Source organism: Periophthalmus magnuspinnatus, chromosome 19 (genome assembly GCF_009829125.3).
Source record: "Periophthalmus magnuspinnatus isolate fPerMag1 chromosome 19, fPerMag1.2.pri, whole genome shotgun sequence".
NCBI classification, from domain to species: Eukaryota; Metazoa; Chordata; class Actinopteri; order Gobiiformes; family Gobiidae; genus Periophthalmus; species Periophthalmus magnuspinnatus.
In genome coordinates this window covers 9,304,908-9,325,662 of record NC_047144.1, presented here as the reverse complement: position 1 = coordinate 9,325,662, position 20,755 = coordinate 9,304,908, and the positions used below count along the sequence as shown (strand labels likewise).

General features: G+C 37.2%; 2 protein-coding genes across 3 annotated transcripts in view; both read left to right on the top strand.

Annotated features, from left to right (window-relative positions):
- The window catches only part of LOC117387083 (zinc finger protein 385C-like), a 48,318-nt gene extending 33,797 nt beyond the window's left edge, over positions 1-14,521 (top strand). Inside the window, exons 3-9 of one of the 2 annotated variants that reach the window (XM_055229478.1) lie at positions 4,600-4,748; positions 5,603-5,710; positions 8,397-8,550; positions 10,332-10,700; positions 11,820-12,022; positions 12,995-13,093; positions 13,597-14,521. In XM_055229478.1, the coding sequence (XP_055085453.1) occupies positions 4,600-4,748; positions 5,603-5,710; positions 8,397-8,550; positions 10,332-10,700; positions 11,820-12,022; positions 12,995-13,093; positions 13,597-13,830 (1,316 nt within the window). In that variant the 3' untranslated portion in view covers positions 13,831-14,521. The remainder of the gene's footprint in view (positions 1-4,599; positions 4,749-5,602; positions 5,711-8,396; positions 8,551-10,331; positions 10,701-11,819; positions 12,023-12,994; positions 13,094-13,596) is intronic. The other variant, XM_033984478.2, reaches the window with a different exon arrangement.
- A 744-nt stretch (positions 14,522-15,265) lies between these two features.
- LOC117387084 (dnaJ homolog subfamily C member 7-like) lies at positions 15,266-20,618 on the top strand. The gene is made up of 14 exons (XM_033984480.2): positions 15,266-15,362; positions 16,938-17,026; positions 17,107-17,231; positions 17,419-17,532; positions 17,613-17,687; positions 17,850-17,968; positions 18,052-18,205; positions 18,279-18,443; positions 18,516-18,607; positions 18,693-18,766; positions 18,843-18,989; positions 19,066-19,221; positions 19,480-19,557; positions 19,636-20,618. Exons 1-14 carry the CDS (start codon positions 15,292-15,294, stop codon positions 19,665-19,667), a joined length of 1,491 nt encoding a protein of 496 aa, XP_033840371.1. The 5' UTR covers positions 15,266-15,291; the 3' UTR covers positions 19,668-20,618.
- Positions 20,619-20,755: the final 137 nt, after the last annotated feature.

Below are 20,755 nucleotides of genomic sequence, written 5' to 3'. Positions count from 1 at the left end.
AGAGTATGGTTCATTGCGCAACTTTTCAGCTTTTCTCCATAGAGGTTTTACTGCAATGCCTGGAATGTTACGCAGTATGCCATTCGACTTATGTATCCTGCAGTTATGTATTTGCAGGTAAAAAAAAACATGGATTCTTACTGGGCAATAACTCCTCCATGGAGACAAGCAGGCGGCAGATCATCTCCCAGAAAAGTTACATAGTGCACCTGTAATATGTACCAAGTGATACAAAATGTTAACCACTGGTTTGCCTCGGTAACGAATATTTGCTGTGCAGCAAAAATGCGTTGATGTTAAGTTGTATGCAAATTAAAGACACCTTTAGATTGGTAATGGTTGGACTGGCCGTTGTGCAGATTGACAGCCACGTTTTCCTTAGTTAGCGAGGAATAAAGCGCAATATTAAACACATTTTTGTATCATTTAGCTTATATATAATTTTTACCATGTTTCTGTTACTTTTCTTCTAACCACTGGACTATTCCTGGCATTCACCTTGAACCAATGCAGTAGAAGTGGTTGGATTCTGTGGTGAAATTGGCCCTCGGTGCTCCAGTTAAAAGTAGGGCAGGTTTCTGTGGGGAGCCTGATTGGGGCTGTACGGTGGCCTGCAGGTACAAACTATCATAAAGCCACAGCTGCTGCTCCAGGAGACCTTGGCATCAGAAACAGATGACAGTAGACTTATGCCCCACCCCATAATGACTTTATTTGTTTTGTCATGTTCAGATGATTTATTTGGGAAGTACAAGGGATAGAAATTTGCACTTGTCATACAATAAACTAGAAATATATACAATTTCATTGTTGTTTTAGCCAGTTGAATGTCAATTTATTGTATGCTAGAATAACATGCACCAGATACCATAAAATATACACAAACAAATACTAGCTGTAGCAATGCAAAAACAAAATAATCTATCTTTGTTTCTATCTTAATTCTATTTAAAGGATTCCCTAAATTCTTGTTAGACCAGTGATATTTTATATATATTTATTTATCAGCTTTTTCACTGCATATTTCCATTCCCTTGCTATTCTTGAATTTTGTGTTGCAAAACTCGAATTTCCTCATTGTGGGACAAAGTTATCTTATCTCATCTTATACTGATTGGCCAAAAGTCCTCAAAATGGTGAACATAACTGGGAAAAAAATCATGTGACTGAAACCCATAAATCCCAGTTTTCTCCTATCATACCCATTCCCTTCTCCTTTAGGTCCCCAGCTGAGGAGATTAGCCATGCTGTCGATGTCACTTTTAATAGATGCTAATTCACCACCGCACTGTCACAAACACTCCGCTCTGAGCCAGTTGTGAAAGCGCTGAATGGCATCATCATTACTGTGATATAACCACTGGAAAACACAACATTCACTTTCATGATATGACAAAGTAGTTTATCTTTAACCGGCTATTAATCCTGGCTATTTAAAGTGTTTGTGGTGACTGTGGTTTTTAAAATAGAAAGTAATTTAAGATAAAGTTGCTGCTTGTCTACTTTTTTGTTGCTTATGACTGTATCAAAACCAAACCAAATATTGACATGAGAAATACACACGTTTAAAGCAGATCAAATCTAATCTGGGCCTGTCGCGATAACAAATGTTAAACTGCGATATATTGCTGAAGTAAATGTAGACGCTAAACGATAATATTGAAACCAACTATAAAATTATAAACTATAAACCAAACAGAATTATCCCCCAAAAGTATTCTAAATGTACAATATTGTTAAAATGTGAGCTGCAATAAATACAAATTACATATTGCAATACAAATTCTGTCAAAAAAATAACAAAGATACATATATCTTACAAAGATAAATATTGACTCCTAAAAATTATTATTCTATCTGTCATGTATTGAACAATAAGTCGATATAGTAATTATTGTGACAGGCCTAATCTAATCTGTCCATTTTTCAACTCATCATCATGTACAACCTAAAGCATTTTATGTATAGTTGTTTAGAAATAATTTTGAAATATATTTGTTGGCACATAGGGACAAGCTCATCTGATAGCTCAATTATCCCACTCAGAGTAGCAGATCAGATCTGTGGAAAGGCAAGCCTATCCACTGTAAGAATGCATGGTTATTAAGGTATGTTTAGCAATAGAAGCACCTGTAATTAAATGCAAGATAGATAAATTGTATTATGGAACATTACAGGCAAAGCAGTAACATCTCAATGGAAACAAGCAGTGGACCCCCCACCACACAGTTACATTGTGCATGTTTAATACTTGTGTAATGATAATATAATAACAATGACAAACAAGACAAAAATGTTGGCAGATGTACCAACATTTTGTTAGCCAAAGCAACAGACCCCCAGACTCCACAAAAGAAGATCCAGTTCAGACTTCCTCCTGATGCCCTTCCCTTACTCTTTATCCTCTTTCTAGCCATAAAAAGACACCATTTCTTCCTGTGTGATTGCTCTGGTGTTGAGTCACACAGTCTAATCTCAGAAATAATAGAGATTAAGCTTCCTCTTTTTTTCCAGGTGCTGTAATTTCTGCAGCTCATAATCTTTTCTGCAGTTCAGTGCAGAGAGGTTAGCTGCTCTGACCTACACTCCAAACCTTCTCTTTGTGCAGAAGACAGGCTCAATGGAGATTAGTGAGCTGTCAGGGCTGCTGGTTAATGGCTGAAATAACATTTGAGCTGTAATATAGAAGTAGGAAGCCACAGAAGGGATCAGCAGTTCATCTGTGTCAAGCTTTGTGTTTGAGGTTTGACACAGAATTAGCTGATTTCAAAAGCAAAAATGAAAAGTTATAATTTTCCCATACTTTGGAAGCCAATAATAGACACCGTATGATCACAAATTGTTGTCAACAATAATAATAGTACGTAACACTTGTATAGTACTTTTCATGACACTCAAAACACCTCAAACGGTTCAAGACAAAGCACAGGTGAGATTTCAGGACTTTTTTTGAAGATGGAAAGTATGGATGAGTCTGTGATGACAATACTCTTATACTTATTCTTTATACTTATGCGATTAATAATAATAGTTCATGGATTTATACAGCACCCAGTTCATTCACTACACACTTGTTTTTGTCATTAACCTATTTTCAAATCAAAGCAATAGCAGCATGTGGCCAAAGTGGACATTTTTTTACAATTTGCAGCTAATAAGTGAATAAACCACTTCGATAGCAGAGACTTAGTGCTGAGTCTAAAATATAGTTAATTAAGGGTCTCACCTGAATATGTACTCCTTACATATGTGGGGGATTAATAAAATCAATTTCAGATTTAAGTGGGAAAGAAACTCTGTAGCCCTTAGAAATGTAATAATCTGATTAATCTGATGGGTCCAATGGAGGGAAAAATGCACAACTTTCTCAATTTACTTTAACACAATTTGTAATTCTTTATTAATGACAGAAATATATGTGAAACCCTGTGGAGCATTCAAAATGAAGGTTGATTGAATAAATATGTAAAGAGCTGATGTATGACAGTGATCAGTAATGAGAAATAGGATTAGAACATTATCAGGCTTAATCCCTCCTCTCATTTGAAAGTCTTAACTACATACTTGGATTCTCTGACGGCCAATCACTCCATCGCTCAGCCACTCCTTGTTTATTATATTAAATGTAAAGGATTTTTTTTAGAGCTATTTATTTATTTTTATTTTTATAGAAGTTGTAACAAAAAAACACATTTTTAGTAAGAGTTTATTGGTTCTCTACTGGAGACTAGAGGGATTGCTTTGACAGTGAGCGATGATGTCAGATGTGATAAATGTGTTGGTGATTTTGTGGGTAAAGATGACTCACTGAGTAATCCATCTTTAAACTTATCTGGAGTCATCAGTCGTTTTAGTCCAGCTTTATAAAGAGATTAAACTTGCCATTTGGACATCTTGTGACATTTACAGTTTGAACTCACCTCTTAAAATATACAATCTCTTTAAAACAGCTGCGGAAATACAAAATGTCATGGTTATTCCAAGACATTTATTATTTATAAGTCACTAAACACAGGAACTAAATGAAGACATAATAAATACTGGATATCAGTTAATGTTCAGATCATAGTTTTTATATAGTTAATTTAGTACTGTATGTCTAAACTACCATATTTTTGTTTAGTTTTATATTTTGATACATTTGGTGCCAATGATTGCAAAAAAGAATAATACTTGGCGCTGGGGCATCACCTGCCTGTCTCCATGGAGATAGATAACTTTAATGCCATACTGTAGAACATTCCAGCCAATTTAGTCTTTATTTCCTGGATTCCTAGATGATTCTTTGAAAAGACTTTATACAACCTGCCCACTCAAAATGACTGTCCACTTGACTGAATCAGCGGTGCTATTTTGGTTTGTGGAGCGCTCATGTATTATAATGTAATCTGGTCTTGTGCATTTAAACGTGAGGGCATCTCTGTTTTCTGTGGGTCCAGTGAAAGGTCAGATCAGCCATCTGAAAACATTTGTGATGAGGAAAGGTCATCTGGAGGGAGATTTTAAAACAAAACATTTCCAAAGTCTCTTTCTCAGAGTGTCTTTTCCATTTTAAGTGTTTTTAAATGTTATTTGTCTTGTTGTTTCTTTGTCCTGTAGGAGCCCTGACCCAGAGCCAGATCCACCCTCTGCTGGGCTCCCTGCCTCTGCCAGGACGTCCACTCCAACCACAGGCACAACTGGAGCACTTCCTGCCGCTCAGGGTCAATGGATCCACCCCCCTCAGCCTCTTCCCCAACTTCAATGCGGTAATATATACTTTACATTTTTACACTTGTATTTTTAATGTACCTACCAAAAGGTTTCCACAATTTACTTTTTTACTGAGAAATTATCGTTATTTATTATTTATTATTTTAATAATAATTATACATTTTTTATTTCGATTAGTGACTATTAGTTAATAAGTCAGCAAACAGCATCAACAAATATATGGACTCAATATTGAGTCGTAAGATAAAATTTATTTGCTTACTAAACTTTAACTAGCTTCTAAGTGTAACTTTATTGTAAATAAATCATGATAATTATCTATTAGAATATATCACATTGGGATGAGTGTCCATTATATACTGTAATTATTAATATGCTGAGCTCATTTTGTAAATTTAATACAAAAAGAGGCATAAGCTATAGAAGTGCTTAAGTTCTCATGCACTGCTACAGTCATTGAGGTTCTTATTTTAACCCAGTGTCATTACTTAACACTTCTTCATTAGATGAGATTCAGACAGGCTAAACATGTCAGTCATCTGCTGGGACAGGATTCCTGTCTGGTCTCTAAAGCTCAGGTTAGGACTCCAAACACAGCTGCACAAACTAATCATGATTACATTTGTTATTTATGTTTATTTTATATCTTACAGCTCAAAACTGCATCCTTCAGGTAAGACGTAGAATGGGAAAATATGTATAACCACCACCAATGAGATAATAAATTGCTTGTGGCGGTTTATTTGATTGTCGTAAAAACAGCAAAACAGGGTCAAGGGCAAGTTTTAAAGTCTTGTAGGAAACTATTTAAGAGATGCAGTACTTGTCATGACTTCGTAGATGTTATTATTACCTTGTATTTTATGTGTTTTTTTCTTTCCTTTTTAAGATGGACCCAGTCCAGAAGGCAGTGATCAACCACACCTTTGGCTCTGCTCCACCCAAAAAGAAGCCCATCATCTCCTGTAACATCTGTCATCTGAGGTTTAACTCCACTGTAAGTAACATGGGACCTGCATACTATAGGCTGAATGGTCTATACGTAAAACGCATTTTGACCTCAGCACAGCCATACTAATTTCCTACTGCACATTTTTTTTTCTTATCACACACTTTTAAGTTTACTGAGCTGCTGTTCCTATAGAGTGTATGTATTTGCATTTATATTGTTATGAGGAGCCCAATGGAATGAAAATGGGGCTTTTTCACTGCCAGAAGAACCTCAAGGAATCAGCAAAGATGCCAAATACTGTGGTGTCATGGTTTTCAATGTGTCCCTTGAACAAATTTCAGTCTTCACTTATGTTTTCGGAGTATGCTCAGAGTTAAAGTTTCTCTTCCCTCCTCTGTGCTACCGACAGCTGACTTGAAAATGCCAGGAGAAGGATGCCAGGCAGGTACCGAGTCCCAGCAGGGAGCAGCACTGATCCACTATCGACCAAAATTAAAGAAATAGTTGTAACTATCAAAAGTCTGTTTGGATATAAACACTGCATCGTTCATGGGAAAGGTATCATCTGAAGTACTTTTAATCAGACAAGAAAAAATGTGTGTCTTTTGTATGCATCCAAATAGTATATCAATGTCAAATAATCAAAAAATGCTAATTGCTATTTCTTGACCTGTATTCTCTAAAGAGAGTAGGGCTATGTAATGTATGGACAGAGATCACACAATGATCCACATAAGAGATAGCTGCATACCTAGAGTGCATACTGTACATAGGCTGATAATTGAGCTTTAAATAGTCCAGTTTAATACACATGAGCTTTTGCCACATGCCAGTCTTCATTATGTCATTATGTTATACCATAATATCTGTTTTGCACAGGATTAAATGAATGCAGTGAAACATTTCCAATTGAACTCGGATGCTGGTTTAAACCCAAACAGACCGGAGGAGTTGGACTATTTCTTTAATGCAGCTGAACTCGGTGAGAAGCATGAGAGGTTCAGGCCTGGAGCAGGACTAAGAGGACAGTGCTGTTTGTGTATGCAGACCTCAGTGATGTACCAATGCACAAGACGCTTGGATGAGGGGGCGACTAGAGCGCTCTGATGCCTCTGTATATGGCCAAGGCCCCTGATTTCACTTATTACAGTGGAACATCTCATACTAGACTGGCCTGCCAGATAGTATGGCCCTCTGACTCACTCACATGTGCATCACGCTGAATGCTTAGTGTGCACTGACATTCAACGTGGCCAAAGGCGCTGCGCAGCCTTTAGCCTCTCGTCCCTGGCACACGCACTTTGACCTTTGACCTGTGGTGGGAGCTCTGTCTCCCTGACGCCGACCTTTTCCACAGTGCACAGATATCACCTCTACACATTTGAGTTTGAATATGCAAATGCTGTGTACAGCAAGTGTCTGAGAAATGATAATTTGAGCAGTGCAAATTATCTAATGAGTCTGTGTGAAGATGGCAGAAATGTGTCTGTTTATTTACAGTTTCAGTGTATTTGTGCAGGATGTGGCTTTAAATATAGTTTGGTGTGTGAGTGCTTTTGTGTTTACAGTAAAAGATGTTAATATAGTCACCTGTCACAGTTACATTGCCTTGTGTTAATTGTGGTACACTCATGATAATGCACTAATCGGCTACATCTGCTGTATTAATCAAAACCTCATGAATGTTTATACATTTTGTTTGTCTACTCTCAACAGTGACAAGAAAATAAAATTTCACTGTGGACATTAGATATATTCCTTAAAAACAAAAAAATAGTATTGCAGTATTTCAATTAGAGCTTTGAAAATGTCTGGACTCAGTCTAAAATATTTTATGCACAAAAACTATGTTGCGCTATTTTGGTCTCCCAAATCTGCATGCAAGCGGAGTCTTGCTGTCACAAACATGTTCCCCCTCGGAGTAAATCACCGAGCGACTGTGTGTCGTGAACACATAGGGGCCATTTTGTGTCAGACTGAATCAGAGCACAAGGACCCAGTGAGCCTCCAGAGTCACTGAGAGGAAGAGGACGGTCTAATGAGATGTGATGCCCTCTCGTGCTAAACAGCAGTGATCAAAACCATGACGTGAAAGTCCAAACACGTCCACTGTTGTGTAACACTCCTCCAACTACAGGAAGTGGCAAGAAAATGGAACAAATCAAGACATTGATTCAAAGGGATATAACAAGAGGCATTTTGATAAAGGTGCACAGTTCCGCTACCTGCTTACCCGCTACCTCTACATAGAGATGGTTTTGCTTTGCCTGGAATTATGTACCATAGTATGGCATTGCATTTTTTGACCTGCACAGAGACAAGCAGGCATTGTCACTAGGGCAAATTACAGGTCTGATCTGTGGAGAGACGACCCCTCTCGCAGCTAAAATGCATGCTTTATGAATACATTTAGTTAACAAAAAGTATTTGAATTAATCAAACATATGTTTAATGTCATACTATGGCACATTCCAAGCAGGCAATGGACTGGTTACCTCCAGAAAAGTAAAATAAACAGTACCTTAAAATATTAAACAATAGAATACAATTTTACATTTTAGTGGCTTACAGTGTGCTTACAGTGTAATTATAAACCTTATAGCTTCAATTTGAAATTCATTCTCAGTTTTATGCCACTTGTAACCTTTTGATTGTCACACCTCATCATTGAGAAATTTTAGACTTTCAGAAATGTCAGCTTTTCTTGAAATACACTTGTGCTTGTGTTTAGACTCAGGCTGAGGCTCACTACAAGGGCCACAAACATGCTCGCAAACTCAAGGCCCTGGAGACGCAGAGGAACCGTCAGAAAAACCCTTCCTCTTCCCCCAAAGAGAGAGAGAAGGAGCCAGAACCTACAGACTCCAATGTGGGTGACGCTACAGGTATGTGCAAATCTTAAAGGCAGCGCTTGTCTTTGCAGTAATTAGCTGTAATTGAAAAGATGCAGAGGCTAAAGCCAGCCAGTTGCCACTCAGATGCTAATTAGCAGCTATTACCTGTCCCCCCGTCACTCCTCTGTCACATGTGAAATTATGTCTCATCAAGAGCAGGCATTCAGGAAGATGAGCAGTGTCCAAGAGCCTAAACATAAGAACTAAGAAAAGATGCAAAGATGGTAGCTTGAATGTGTGCATTTGAAGCAACAAACCAACACAAACCATTAAATTGATTTATAATTGTTTACATCGGAAAGTTGGATTTTCTGATGACTAAACATAGTATTAGGATAGTACAATACACATTTAAATATGTCTTATATACGAGCAGCACTCACGCTCACTTTTCATTGATTATTATTTGTTTCTTCTCAAGCCTATTGACACATTGAGGCTACTGTGCAGCCTCAAATCTATACCGATTGACCAGTAGATTATAAAACACTGACAAAGCCAACACATTTAGTTTTAACAAATAATGAAAAATGACTTTATTATATGTAAAAATCTCTGGAGAAAATATAATTACCATGACAATACTGTAGTAATAGCTGAATAAATAGGTTTAGTTACTCTTGATCACTTAAGATAGAAATGAATTGGCTTAGAATGCTGCAAACAGATACACTGTTACAATTTACCACTAATATAAGACAGTAAACATAATAATAATGTATAACAGATATGTATATTTAGTATATTTAGATGATTATTCAGCTTTGGCTTAGCAAATGTCATTCCCTTAGCTCAGCATTAAAAAAAAAAACATACTTTCTCTTCTCCTTTGTGTCATTCAAACGTCATGTTCAGATTCCTCCATCCGTCTTCACCATTCTGCTTTCCATCATTGATTTCCCGGCTGCCATTTTGCTTCAGCACCTATCAATTTTCCTCTAAACACATAATGATAAGCTTGTTACATGCAGCCGTTGCCATGGTTGTTGATTGATGATGACACAGATCGGCAGACACAAATGACAGGAGAGAGAGAGATGGAGAGAAGCAGAAAGATGAGAAAATTAAAGACAGCAGAAAGAGGAAAAGAAAGAGTAAAGATAAGCATAATAGAAAGTGTAATGACACTGATTGATGGTTTAAATAAATAACAGACAAACAAAATGTGTGGGGAAAACAGATGAGACATGCAAAGGGTTACAGTGTGCTTTGTATTTGCATATAGTACTGTATATTTACTGTACTGTAACTTTGGAATATATAACATAGTACTTTGGTACCTTTAGTGATATTAAAATAACATTTTCAATGGATTGGGTTAAATATGATTTAATTACCAGTCGTTACGTTTTCAAAATACATTGGTCAAATGAAATTAAAAGATTTGTGAGATGTACTGTGTAACAGATTTTTATGGAGCATTGGCACCTAAACTATAGATTATTCTCTATTATTACTGTAATGGGAGTATTGGTTTGAATGCTTGTCTGGGCACTATGTCATACAAACTCAATTTCAATACCAAGGAAAAACCTTCTATATTTTATATGATAGACCAGTTTGGACCCTACGATGACAAAAGCCACACTTTGACAAATATAAATATAAGATGCACTCTTGTCCTAGTCCTGCACAAATCCTGTCTCATTTATCATCTTCATTATTATAATCATAGTTTTACCATGTGATCATACTACATCTTAAATAATTAATAATTTCTACACTAAATATTTTAATCAGTATCTAATTATACATTGTACAATTATTTCCAGGTCCAGGCAGCTCCAGTGAACCTGCCCAGCCTGAACCAGAGACAGGTGCCTCTGTGTTAGCTGCTCCTGCCCAATGCCCCTCCTGTTCGGACTCCCCTGACCTCTCACCCCAGGTCTCTCCCCAAGTCTCCCCCCAAGTGTCCCCCGACTCCCAGCTCTCGGATCTGGCTCTGGACAGCCCTTGTGCAGAGGGGTGCAGCTCAGATCCAGGTGCACCCTCTGACTCCCAAAGTAGTTCCATGGAAGAGAGTGAAATGGCAGTGAAGATGGAGGAGGGGAAAGAGGCCAAGAGTAACAAGAAAAACCTGCACTGTCCCACCTGCAAAGTGACTGTCAACTCCAGCTCCCAGCTAGAGGCGCACTGCAGTGGTATGTACTCCCATTGGAGTACAGAATACATTGAATTGCAAATTGGAAGTTCACTTTTTTGTTTGCTTAAGGTGGTTTGTAAATTGGATTTTTTTTTTTCTTGCTATTAGCTGCAGGACAATTTGAGGAAAGAATGGCTATATTCCAAACAAGTGTGAGAGTGAAACTGAAAATACAGACAAGTGTCTCAATGGTTAATGCCATCTTACAAAAAGTACACGCTCCTGTTGTGTCATTGAGCAGCACCCTTAACACACCTTCCCTATTTACTAATGTGGTAAGTGTTTGAGTGGCTGAATGGCAGCCATGCTTACTTTAGTCTCCTCCACGGCAGCTATGACTGCCTTGGGGGAGCCACAGCTGGTGTGGGGTGACTGAATATTGCAATGTGATAACTATATTTTTACTTATAAATTTACAACAGGAATTGGAGAGTTAAAAAAGCAGTTGGTAGTTAAAAAAGTGATATATGTATTTTACTCTGCACATACTCATGTGACTCAAGGCCTTGTTTAGATCAGGTGGTATTTGGAAGGCTTAGTATTTTCTTAGGTGGTACTTGGTGTGAAAGTTCTACTCTCTTTTGCTTACTGGGCAGGCCCAACGTGTAACGCTGCCTGTTCATGCATCTAAAACTCTAAAGCAGTGGTGTATAACTAAATTAAATGTTTATATCGAGGGGTTGTTGGTTTAACTTTTAACTTCTAACTTCAAATTAACTGTCCTATAATATTATGTATAGTGAGTGTGTTGTATGTGTTAAATTTGCTTGTTTGATAGTTTTTGTTCTTTTCCCTGTTCTGTAGACTGTCAACCTGCCGAGGGACTAAAGATGGAAATGAGGCACATTGGCTATAATCTTTACATGTTTACATTTGTAAATGCTCATTCATATGTGATGTGCCTTTACAAATAAACAATAATACCACCAAAAATACCACCAAAGGTTTGAGAACCACTGAGTAGACTTTGGCCTGTGGGATTGGTCTGTGAGGCCCTATTCCAGGCTCTTACAATTCTCCCATCATCCTTATTTTGCTGGTTCTTTTCATGTCCAAAAAGCATCCAGTCCACATTTAAAGATGTAAGCATGTTCTCTTGCATTTTAAACTTCCTCAGGTTCAAAGCACAAGCAGATGGTGGATGGCCAGAGCAGCAGTCACTCCCAGAGGAGAATAAAGATGACATCGTCTCCGCGGCCCACCTGTCGCATCAAACCACGCCTCGGCAGCAAAACCAGGGCTGTGGTGAGTGTGAGCAGCCAGCCCTTCCACTGTGAGCTCTGCCAGGTCTCTGTCAACTCAGAGACACAGCTGAAGCAGGTATGTGCCCTCTGCTATCCCAATACACACCACAGTAATCCAGTCATCAGAGGGCGCTGACGACTGGTGACAGGACATGTCATCACCACATACTTGAGCTTGGAATCTGGACTTGTTACTGAAAACTTAACTTGAAATGTACAAGTAGTTAACAAAAAGACTTGGATTAAAGTATGTGTTTTGGAATTTTGTATCCCCTGCATAGTCTTAGCAAGGACACCTCCAGTTCATTGTTGACATGTCTCTGTGGTTATGGCATCATCCACATATTACAGAATTTGTCGTCTTAAACATTATCACTTTCCTTGGTCACCCTGTCTCACAGAAGTGGTATGCTATGCTCTTCTCATTTTATCTTGGTTAGCTTGTCTCCAGGCTGTCATTCTTAGCTCTTATTTAAACTCCTTGGGTGGAAGCATAGTCAGACTTGAATGGCCGATACTAAGGTGCAGTGTTGAGTATATTCATGTCACCAGCCCCGGGCTGATGGTAAATAAACTTCTGATGCCTCAGACATTCAGAGTCTCGTACGTCTCTTTACAACTCAACAAGGACTTGTTAGGTCAACACTTATTTTTAATATAAAATTCACAAATTTTATTTTATTTTTTACATATAGATGTAATAATAATGATAATTGTACTGCTACAAATTATTCCTAGGGTCCTCTAAAAAAAAATGCAAATCCCATGCGTTATATTTTATTATATTTCATTTCAATTATATTCAAACCTATTCACTTTACCTGTAGATTTACAACGGTAGTTAAAAACTATTAACTAACTATTAAACAAGTGATATATATGTATATATGGTACCCTGTTCATAAATGTCTAGATCTAGTACTCACCAAAGAGTATTAGTAGAATAATTTTTCATCTTCTTGTATTTCTTTTTAGAATGGCATATATTTAAGGCATATTTTATAGATTTCATACATTAAATGTCTGTCTGTGACTCATCTACTTTCAGCACATGAACAGCAGGAGACACAAAGAGCGTCTGGCTGGGAAGCCTGTCAAGCCCAAGTTCACCCCTTACAACAAACTGCAGCCCAGCGCCGTCTTAGCTGTAAGAACTCTCACACTCACACGCACATATGGTGCCCTGTGACTTTCACAACAGTAGCAAGTGTTTTATATAAATAGAAAATCAAAGCTTGTGCACTATTATTACATAAAATTATAGTGAACCATGTGTGATGATGAGAAGCAACAAGGGATTTCTCTATTTAGATGATCATTTGGCTTCACTGACTACTGTGTGAGTAACAATTTAATACATGAATAAAAGGCAATGGAATTTTACAATTTATCACCACCCCAAAGTGAGTGCTGTACATAGACAACTGGGAAACAGTTTGGCTAATGACTGCAGTCTTTGTCTATATAGCTTGCCAGATCTTAGATAAAGTTAATCGTAAACTTATAAAGTTATTGGTTTGACCAAAAATATATTTTGTAAATAGGATTTTGTTTTCTGTAGCTCCTCCATTGCCTAACCAATACAAGCTCAGTGCTAGTTGGCTTTTAGTTTTCTTTTTAGATACTAGCTCTTCTTCTTTGTGTTTTCAGACTAAACTGGCTCTTCAGAAGCAGTTGTCTAAGGCTCTTCCTGCTGGTTTTCTGACGAGCCCATTAAACCCGGCCGCAGCCTTGTGCACGATGGCGTCTGGACCCCTGGCGCTGCGCCTCCCGCCAGGCCCTGCCGCCATCATCCAGGGCCCCCTGATCAGCCCTACGCTCTTCAGACCTGCTCCAGGGCCACTGCGGGCTACACACACTCCCATTATCTTCTCTCCCTACTAGCACAGCGCCTGGAACGGATCCCCAAGACCTCCACCGGCCTAAACTGAGCCATTTAAGGACACGAACTGGACTGCTTTCAGATGAGGCGTAGGAGTCCAGACACTATACTCTGGCCACTTTAGGTCACACCAACAGTATGCACAATTCCCAAGAGAGGATTGAGGTTTCAGTGAAGATGAGCCCTCTCCCTTGAGCCCTCCTTGAAGGACCATTGCTCAGCTGTCATTAAAAATATACTTGTGTGCATGTACTCCGGGGTCTGGACCTCTCTGGAAGCCATAGCATCTTTTCGTTTTACTATAAGACTATAGACTTGGATGTTGTATTAAATGTTAGTGCCAAAAACTTTTCTTTCAACCCTCTTAATCAAAGGTACATTTAGTAATATACCTCCATGTGTTGGAAGTCCACCTGTCCTGGAACCACTTTTGAAAGACTGAAGAGTAACTTAAAGCACATGAAGCCAAACATGTCTTTGTTGTCTATAGTTGATCTGTTTTATGCATAACATGTATGTCTTTTTTGTGAAGTTAAGTGACAATCAGCAAGGACACATACAATGCCAAGAATATCAACAGTATTATATAGAGACAACTATAAGAGACTGTGCTGAATGGAATTAAATAAAGTAATTTATTTATAAATAGAGGGAACATATGTTTATTTAATTTGAACCTCATTCTTATTATCACAGATTTTTTATACATTAGTATTTAAATGTGTTATTAAATTTCCATCTCACATTTGTGATGAGTCATTTAAGCAATATGTATTTTTAAGTGTTAACTGATTAATTAAATTATAAGTAAATAATTCCCACTTGCAATAATGTAAATTATAAAGTGATAAAATGTCAATACTGTATTCTATGAGTATAAATAAGTATAAATAGTTGTTTTTATACAAAATTGTGTTGTCTGTTTATTCAGTGAATGTGTATAAGTTAACTATGTGATTTATTCAAAATGCTATCCAATATTTTACCAGTGCATCATGTTAAACTAAAATACTAAATTATCCTGCTTAGCCCAAAATCATGTTGCTATACCGCCATCTAGTGGTACTTGTAAAACTGGGTCAGTGAGCACGGTCAGTGGATCATGCTGCACGTGCACTATCTAACCTGCTGTTCTCGTTGTGCTGTTAAATTATACATTTTATTTGCTGTATAGAATTATATCGAACTTAGACTAGATACACATCATTTAAACGCTATTTGTGAGAGCTTTTATTCTGCAATTGGGTCACTCACCTAATTTATGACATCGGGTCTTAATGGGTTTATTTCCCTGCTTTGAACTCTGTCTGGCACTTAAATGCGTATATTTATGATTTTTAAACGATATTCATGCATACCACACGGGGATTCATGTGAAAAAACATTAAAGCACTAAGAACGCCTATATTTGCATAAAGAAATACCGGATGTGACGTCACCCGCAATCGTCCTTTCCAGAAAAAATGGCCGCTGTTGACATCGACGTACCGGTTGAAACGGAGCCCCAAATCCACAATGCAGTCGATTTAGAACGGTAAATACCAATTATTGTTTGTGTTTTGCTGTCTTTTTCTAGTTGGACTAATATAAAGCGTAAATTTAGATGTTAAATGAAAAGATCGGTACGATAAGCCGTGACACACATTCCACCTCTGGCGAACCGGGATATAAAACATCTTCGACACAACGCAAAATAGACTTGATCCTTTTTATTGCCCAAAATATATTAAATATTAGTTTTGTTTTAATCTAATATAGCAACAAATGCTGGAATACCATGATAAACAATTCCGGAAATCCTTTAAACACACCTTTACCATCCAGATGCAGCTTTAGCCCTACTTAAGCCAAAACACATATCCTCGTGTTTCGGTGAAAAAAAAAAAGTATTGACATCAACCTTTTGGAGGATCGTCCCGAAACCGTCCCTAACCCCAGACTGATCCGGCCCGAACAAACAACCCGAACTTCTGCCCCGATATGTTTAAGTTCAAGGTTTAAATTCTGTTCATAATAATAATTCATATAATAATAATAATTCAAAATATTGGCATTAATATCAATAATAAGTACACTGTACTACAAATAGAAATTCATATTTAACCCATTATTAGTTCATTTTTATTAGTGTATTATTTGTTTTACCCACTTTCATTTCTTGTATAAAAATGTCTTTATTATTTTAATAAATTGTGGGTTTATTTTCTCAATTAACTTCACTTATAGACCCAAGGTTAAAAGTATTTGATTTGTCTGTGACAGAAGCCTAACTTACTTTATTTATTTATTTTTTAAGTACTGCTGTTATTATTAGTGCATTATTTTCTGTGACACTGTGAAAGAGCTTGGTTCAATGCAGGTGGAACATAACACCAGCTCCAGTCCAGCTTTTTTTTTTACCGTCCTCTGAACTGAATAGTGTTAGTCTCAAAGCATGCCTATACCTGTCCACGTGAAGCACCTTAAGTTGAGACAAATACACACGATTTTATGGTCATTTTCCTCTGGCTCATTTTTCTAGAAAGTTCTTTACTTTCCACTTACAAAACAGTAAAGAGGTTAACAATAACATATAGCATACTAATATCAGAATTGAGACTAATTCTGTAGTGAGTCAATTACTTAAAATACTGTTATGTCAAAATAAACACATATTAAATATAAAAATTGCAGTTGTTGTAATCATGTGATTATATAATTATAATTAATTAATTATAAAGATGTAATAATTGTTATAATATTAATATAAACTTAGTAATTGAGACATAAATTTGCTTCTAAAATAATGTCTACCACAGCCCAATTAATAGATTAATTAAAAAAAAAAAAAACTTTTATTATTAACAGTAATAACTTGCAGTCATGTAAAAGACAGCATGCAGCAGATTTGTTTCACTGCTATGTTTGTAGGCGAAGTGCCTGGACAGTTTGTACCATACTGCACTGCTCTAGTTCCTGATGTAGTATTGGAATATAAAAAAATAAACACCTGCTCTCCTCTTTTAAACACCAAACTGTAAATTGATCCATGTGCTCTGCAGTACTTTGAGAATTTATCATTTCTATGTTGAAAAATGTAGTCTTCTCATTTAATATGTGTTTTTCCCAGGCAAGCTGAAGGCTTCAAAGAACAAGGAAATGCTTTCTACAGTAACAAGGATTACTCTGAAGCTTTCAACTACTACACCAAGGCCATTGGTAATAAAACATTTGTAATTATTTTATGGATTTTAATGATACAAACTGTAACATGTAATTTGATACATTTCGGTCTTTAGATGCTTGCCCCAAAAATGCCAGTTATTATGGGAACAGAGCAGCCACCCTGATGATGTTGTGTCGCTTTCGGGAGGCGTTGGAGGACTCCCAGCAGGCTGTGCGGCTAGATGATTGTTTTATGAAGGTAACTCGATTTTTTTTATTTAGTGAGAAAGTAATTTTAAAATGTGAAATGACATCACACTATTTATCTACATTTCCAGATAATATGCAATGTGAATAAGTAACTATTACCCAAATGCAATGTGAATAAGTAACTTTTACCCAAATACAACTATTACATAACTGAATGCGCCCTGTGTTTCCCTCAGGGTCATCTACGTGAGGGCAAGTGCCACTTGTCTTTGGGGAATGCCATGGCAGCTAGTCGCTCCTTTCAAAAAGTCCTGGAACTGGAGCCAAGTAACAAAGAGGCTCTAAAAGAGGTGATCATTAAGTTAACATGGTGACATGTAACTACTCAGATAATTTAAACTTGTCTTGACTGACATCATTTGTCTTTTAGAACAAAAATGCATCTACGCTGATGGACTTGGAGCGAATGGCAGAGTTGAGCTTTGAGAAACGAGATTTTCGAAAGGTAATAAACTGCTTTGTCATTTTCACTTTTGTGTGGAGTTTTTACTTCACTCCACGTGTAATTATGAACTTTGTAGTGATCGCAGCATTTCAACTCTCGGCCTTCATCTGGCAAATGTTTGTACATGGATTACAGGCCAAGCATGTAACATGTTTTTTGCAGGTGGTTTACTGCATGGACCGGGCCCTTGCTTGGGCCTCAGCCTGCCATCGTTTCAAAATCCTCAAAGCGGAGTGTTTGGCGTTGTTAGGAAGATACCCTGAAGCCCAGTCTGTTGCAAGGTATGGCTGGGAATAGTATGTTGTGTTTACAAAAGTACTTAAATTCTAGTTATAGCATTGTCAGTGAAAATTCCCATTTTCAGTGATATCCTACGAATGGACTCCACAAATGCAGATGCATTATATGTCCGAGGTCTCTGTCTTTACTATGAGGACTGCATTGATAAAGCAGTGCAGTTCTTCGTCCAGGCTTTGAGAATGGCACCAGACCATGAAAAGGCTCGTCTAGCGTGCAGGGTAAGAAAATGTTAATAAATAACCTAATCATATATATTTTGTTTAGCTATAATATAATTATATGCAACAATAGAATGCTAAAGCCTTGAAAGCAAAGAAAGAAGAGGGAAACCAGATGTTCAAGAGCTGCAACTATGAAGCAGCGTATCAGCTGTACACAGAAGCACTTGCAATAGACCCCAACAACATTAAGACCAATGCAAAACTCTACTGCAACAGAGCCACTGCAGGAGCAAAAGTAAGCTGTCCATTTTCATGACATGCCAGGATTACACTGTACTTTTAAACTAATAAGTATTGCTATCTACAGCTTAAGAAACTAAACCAAGCCATTGAAGACTGCACTAGTGCCATCAAACTCGATGACACTTACATTAAGGCCTATTTAAGAAGAGCACAGTGGTAAAGCTATTTAGCTCATAGACTAACGATTCTTTTTTTTTTTTTAAACATGCATATTTGTGACTGATTAGTTTGTCATCCACAGTTATATGGACACCGAGCAATATGAAGAGGCTGTGCGAGACTATGAAAAGGTCTACCAGACAGAGAAGACATCAGGTGAGCTCCTAATACTGTTCATATAAAGGCTTTTTGAGAATATTTTAATTAAACTTTTTTTAAATGACATTTTCAGAACACAAGCATCTATTGAAAAATGCACAGTTGGAGCTTAAGAAGAGCAAGAGAAAAGACTACTACAAGGTGCTTGGAGTTGGCAAAAATGCCACAGATGATGAAATCAAGAAAGCCTATAGGAAAAGAGCCCTCATGCATCACCCAGGTATTGCTGTTGTCCTGGAAACATGCAAAAGTCATTTTTACATGAGTGTATTTATTTTAGTCGCTTTATCTTGTAGATCGTCACAGTTCAGCTACACCGGAAATCCAGAAAGAAGAGGAGAAGAAATTTAAAGAAGTGGGTGAGGCGTTCACTGTCCTTTCTGATCCGAAGAAAAAGGTGCGCTATGATAACGGACATGATTTGGATAATGACGGTGGCTGTGACGGTCGAGGTAAATAGAATAATATAACATAAGCATACATGTGTAGATGAATTGTTGTCTCAATTGCTCTGTAATGTCGAACATGTGCCATATAGCATGAAAAACAATATTATTTTTAACGTTTCAATCAAAGAACTTGATTACTTGGAGCATGCGTTGAAAAATGTACCAGCCACTAGAGGGCGCTAGTATAGGGCACTCCTCATACTGAGCTGGACGTCATGAGTGAAAAAAAGTGTATTTATTTGCCACTTGTTTTTTCTACAGATTTCGATGCAAATAACATTTTCAGAGCATTCTTTGGAGGAGGTCATGGTGGTGGCTTCTCATTTGATTCTAGTCCAGGTATATAATATATATTTTGTGAGAAATTTCTGAATGTATTAACAAAGAATCACGTGTTTGTTTATTTTTTCTTTTCAGATAATGGAAATTTCTTTTTTCAATTTGGCTAGAAGTAATGTGACAAGCTGCTGTTTCCTGGAGGACAACACAGAACTCTTGCAAACCTCATCACCAATTTTTTTATTTTTTATGTTGAGCTAAAGTAGACTACATTTAAATTGAGAAATTACATTAGAGATTCTGTATTGTTTTAACATTGTAATTTCGGATCCTTTTTGTGGGGTGGTATTGGTTACTGTTGCCAAATCAGACAAAAAACTGCCTCCATTTTTTATTGTTTTAATCTGTAGTATACTATAAGGAATGCATTGGAAAAATTGTGTGATGGTTCATAGTAATGTATCTATGGAGCGATGTGTTGTTAATGTAATTTGTCACCTCTGACCTCAGGACAGCCGTGGTCCAGGTTTAAATGGCAGCCTTTGCCAGAAGTACACTTGATCTGCAGGGTTTTGTCTAATTCCTGTTTGAATGTACAGAGTGTATGTGTATTCCTCCTCAGTCTTCCTCATTATATTTATTGTACTATATATTCCAACATCATGCATCTGATTACAGCTTTTCATTGTATTTCTAATTTAAATACCTTCTTGCTCAGTTATCCATGTGGTATCATTTTTAGTTCAACTTTGCAAAACAAGTAATTTGTACCATAACACAATTGTTCAAAGTGGTGCCTTACAATTATTCAATAACTACCACCCTAAATGTCATTTCAAAATCTGAAAAAAAGACCAACTTTCAAACTTGTTGATAACCTCACCTGGCATTTGTAATCAGAAATTAACCAAGGCCTGAAGGAGTGATACTGCTCAAGGCTGATCCTTCTGTACTTATGCATGTTTGGCCAGTGTGTTTCACTACTCCCAATAATCAGTAGTTCCACATGTTTTAGGGGCCACCAGGTTGTAAGCATCTTCATCTTTTGTCACTTAATGTAATTTTAATGTGACACTGTAATAACCGTTTTCTTAATGCAAAAAATAAATGCTTGTCTTTTACTGCTTGTAGAGTAATTTGTTCCCATTTAAATTGTACTGTTTTTGTTTTTTTGTTATTTGTTACCCACCCTTTTATCAGTCAAATACAGCTATACCTAACTATCCATGGATTTCAGAAAGGAAAAATTTGGACTGTT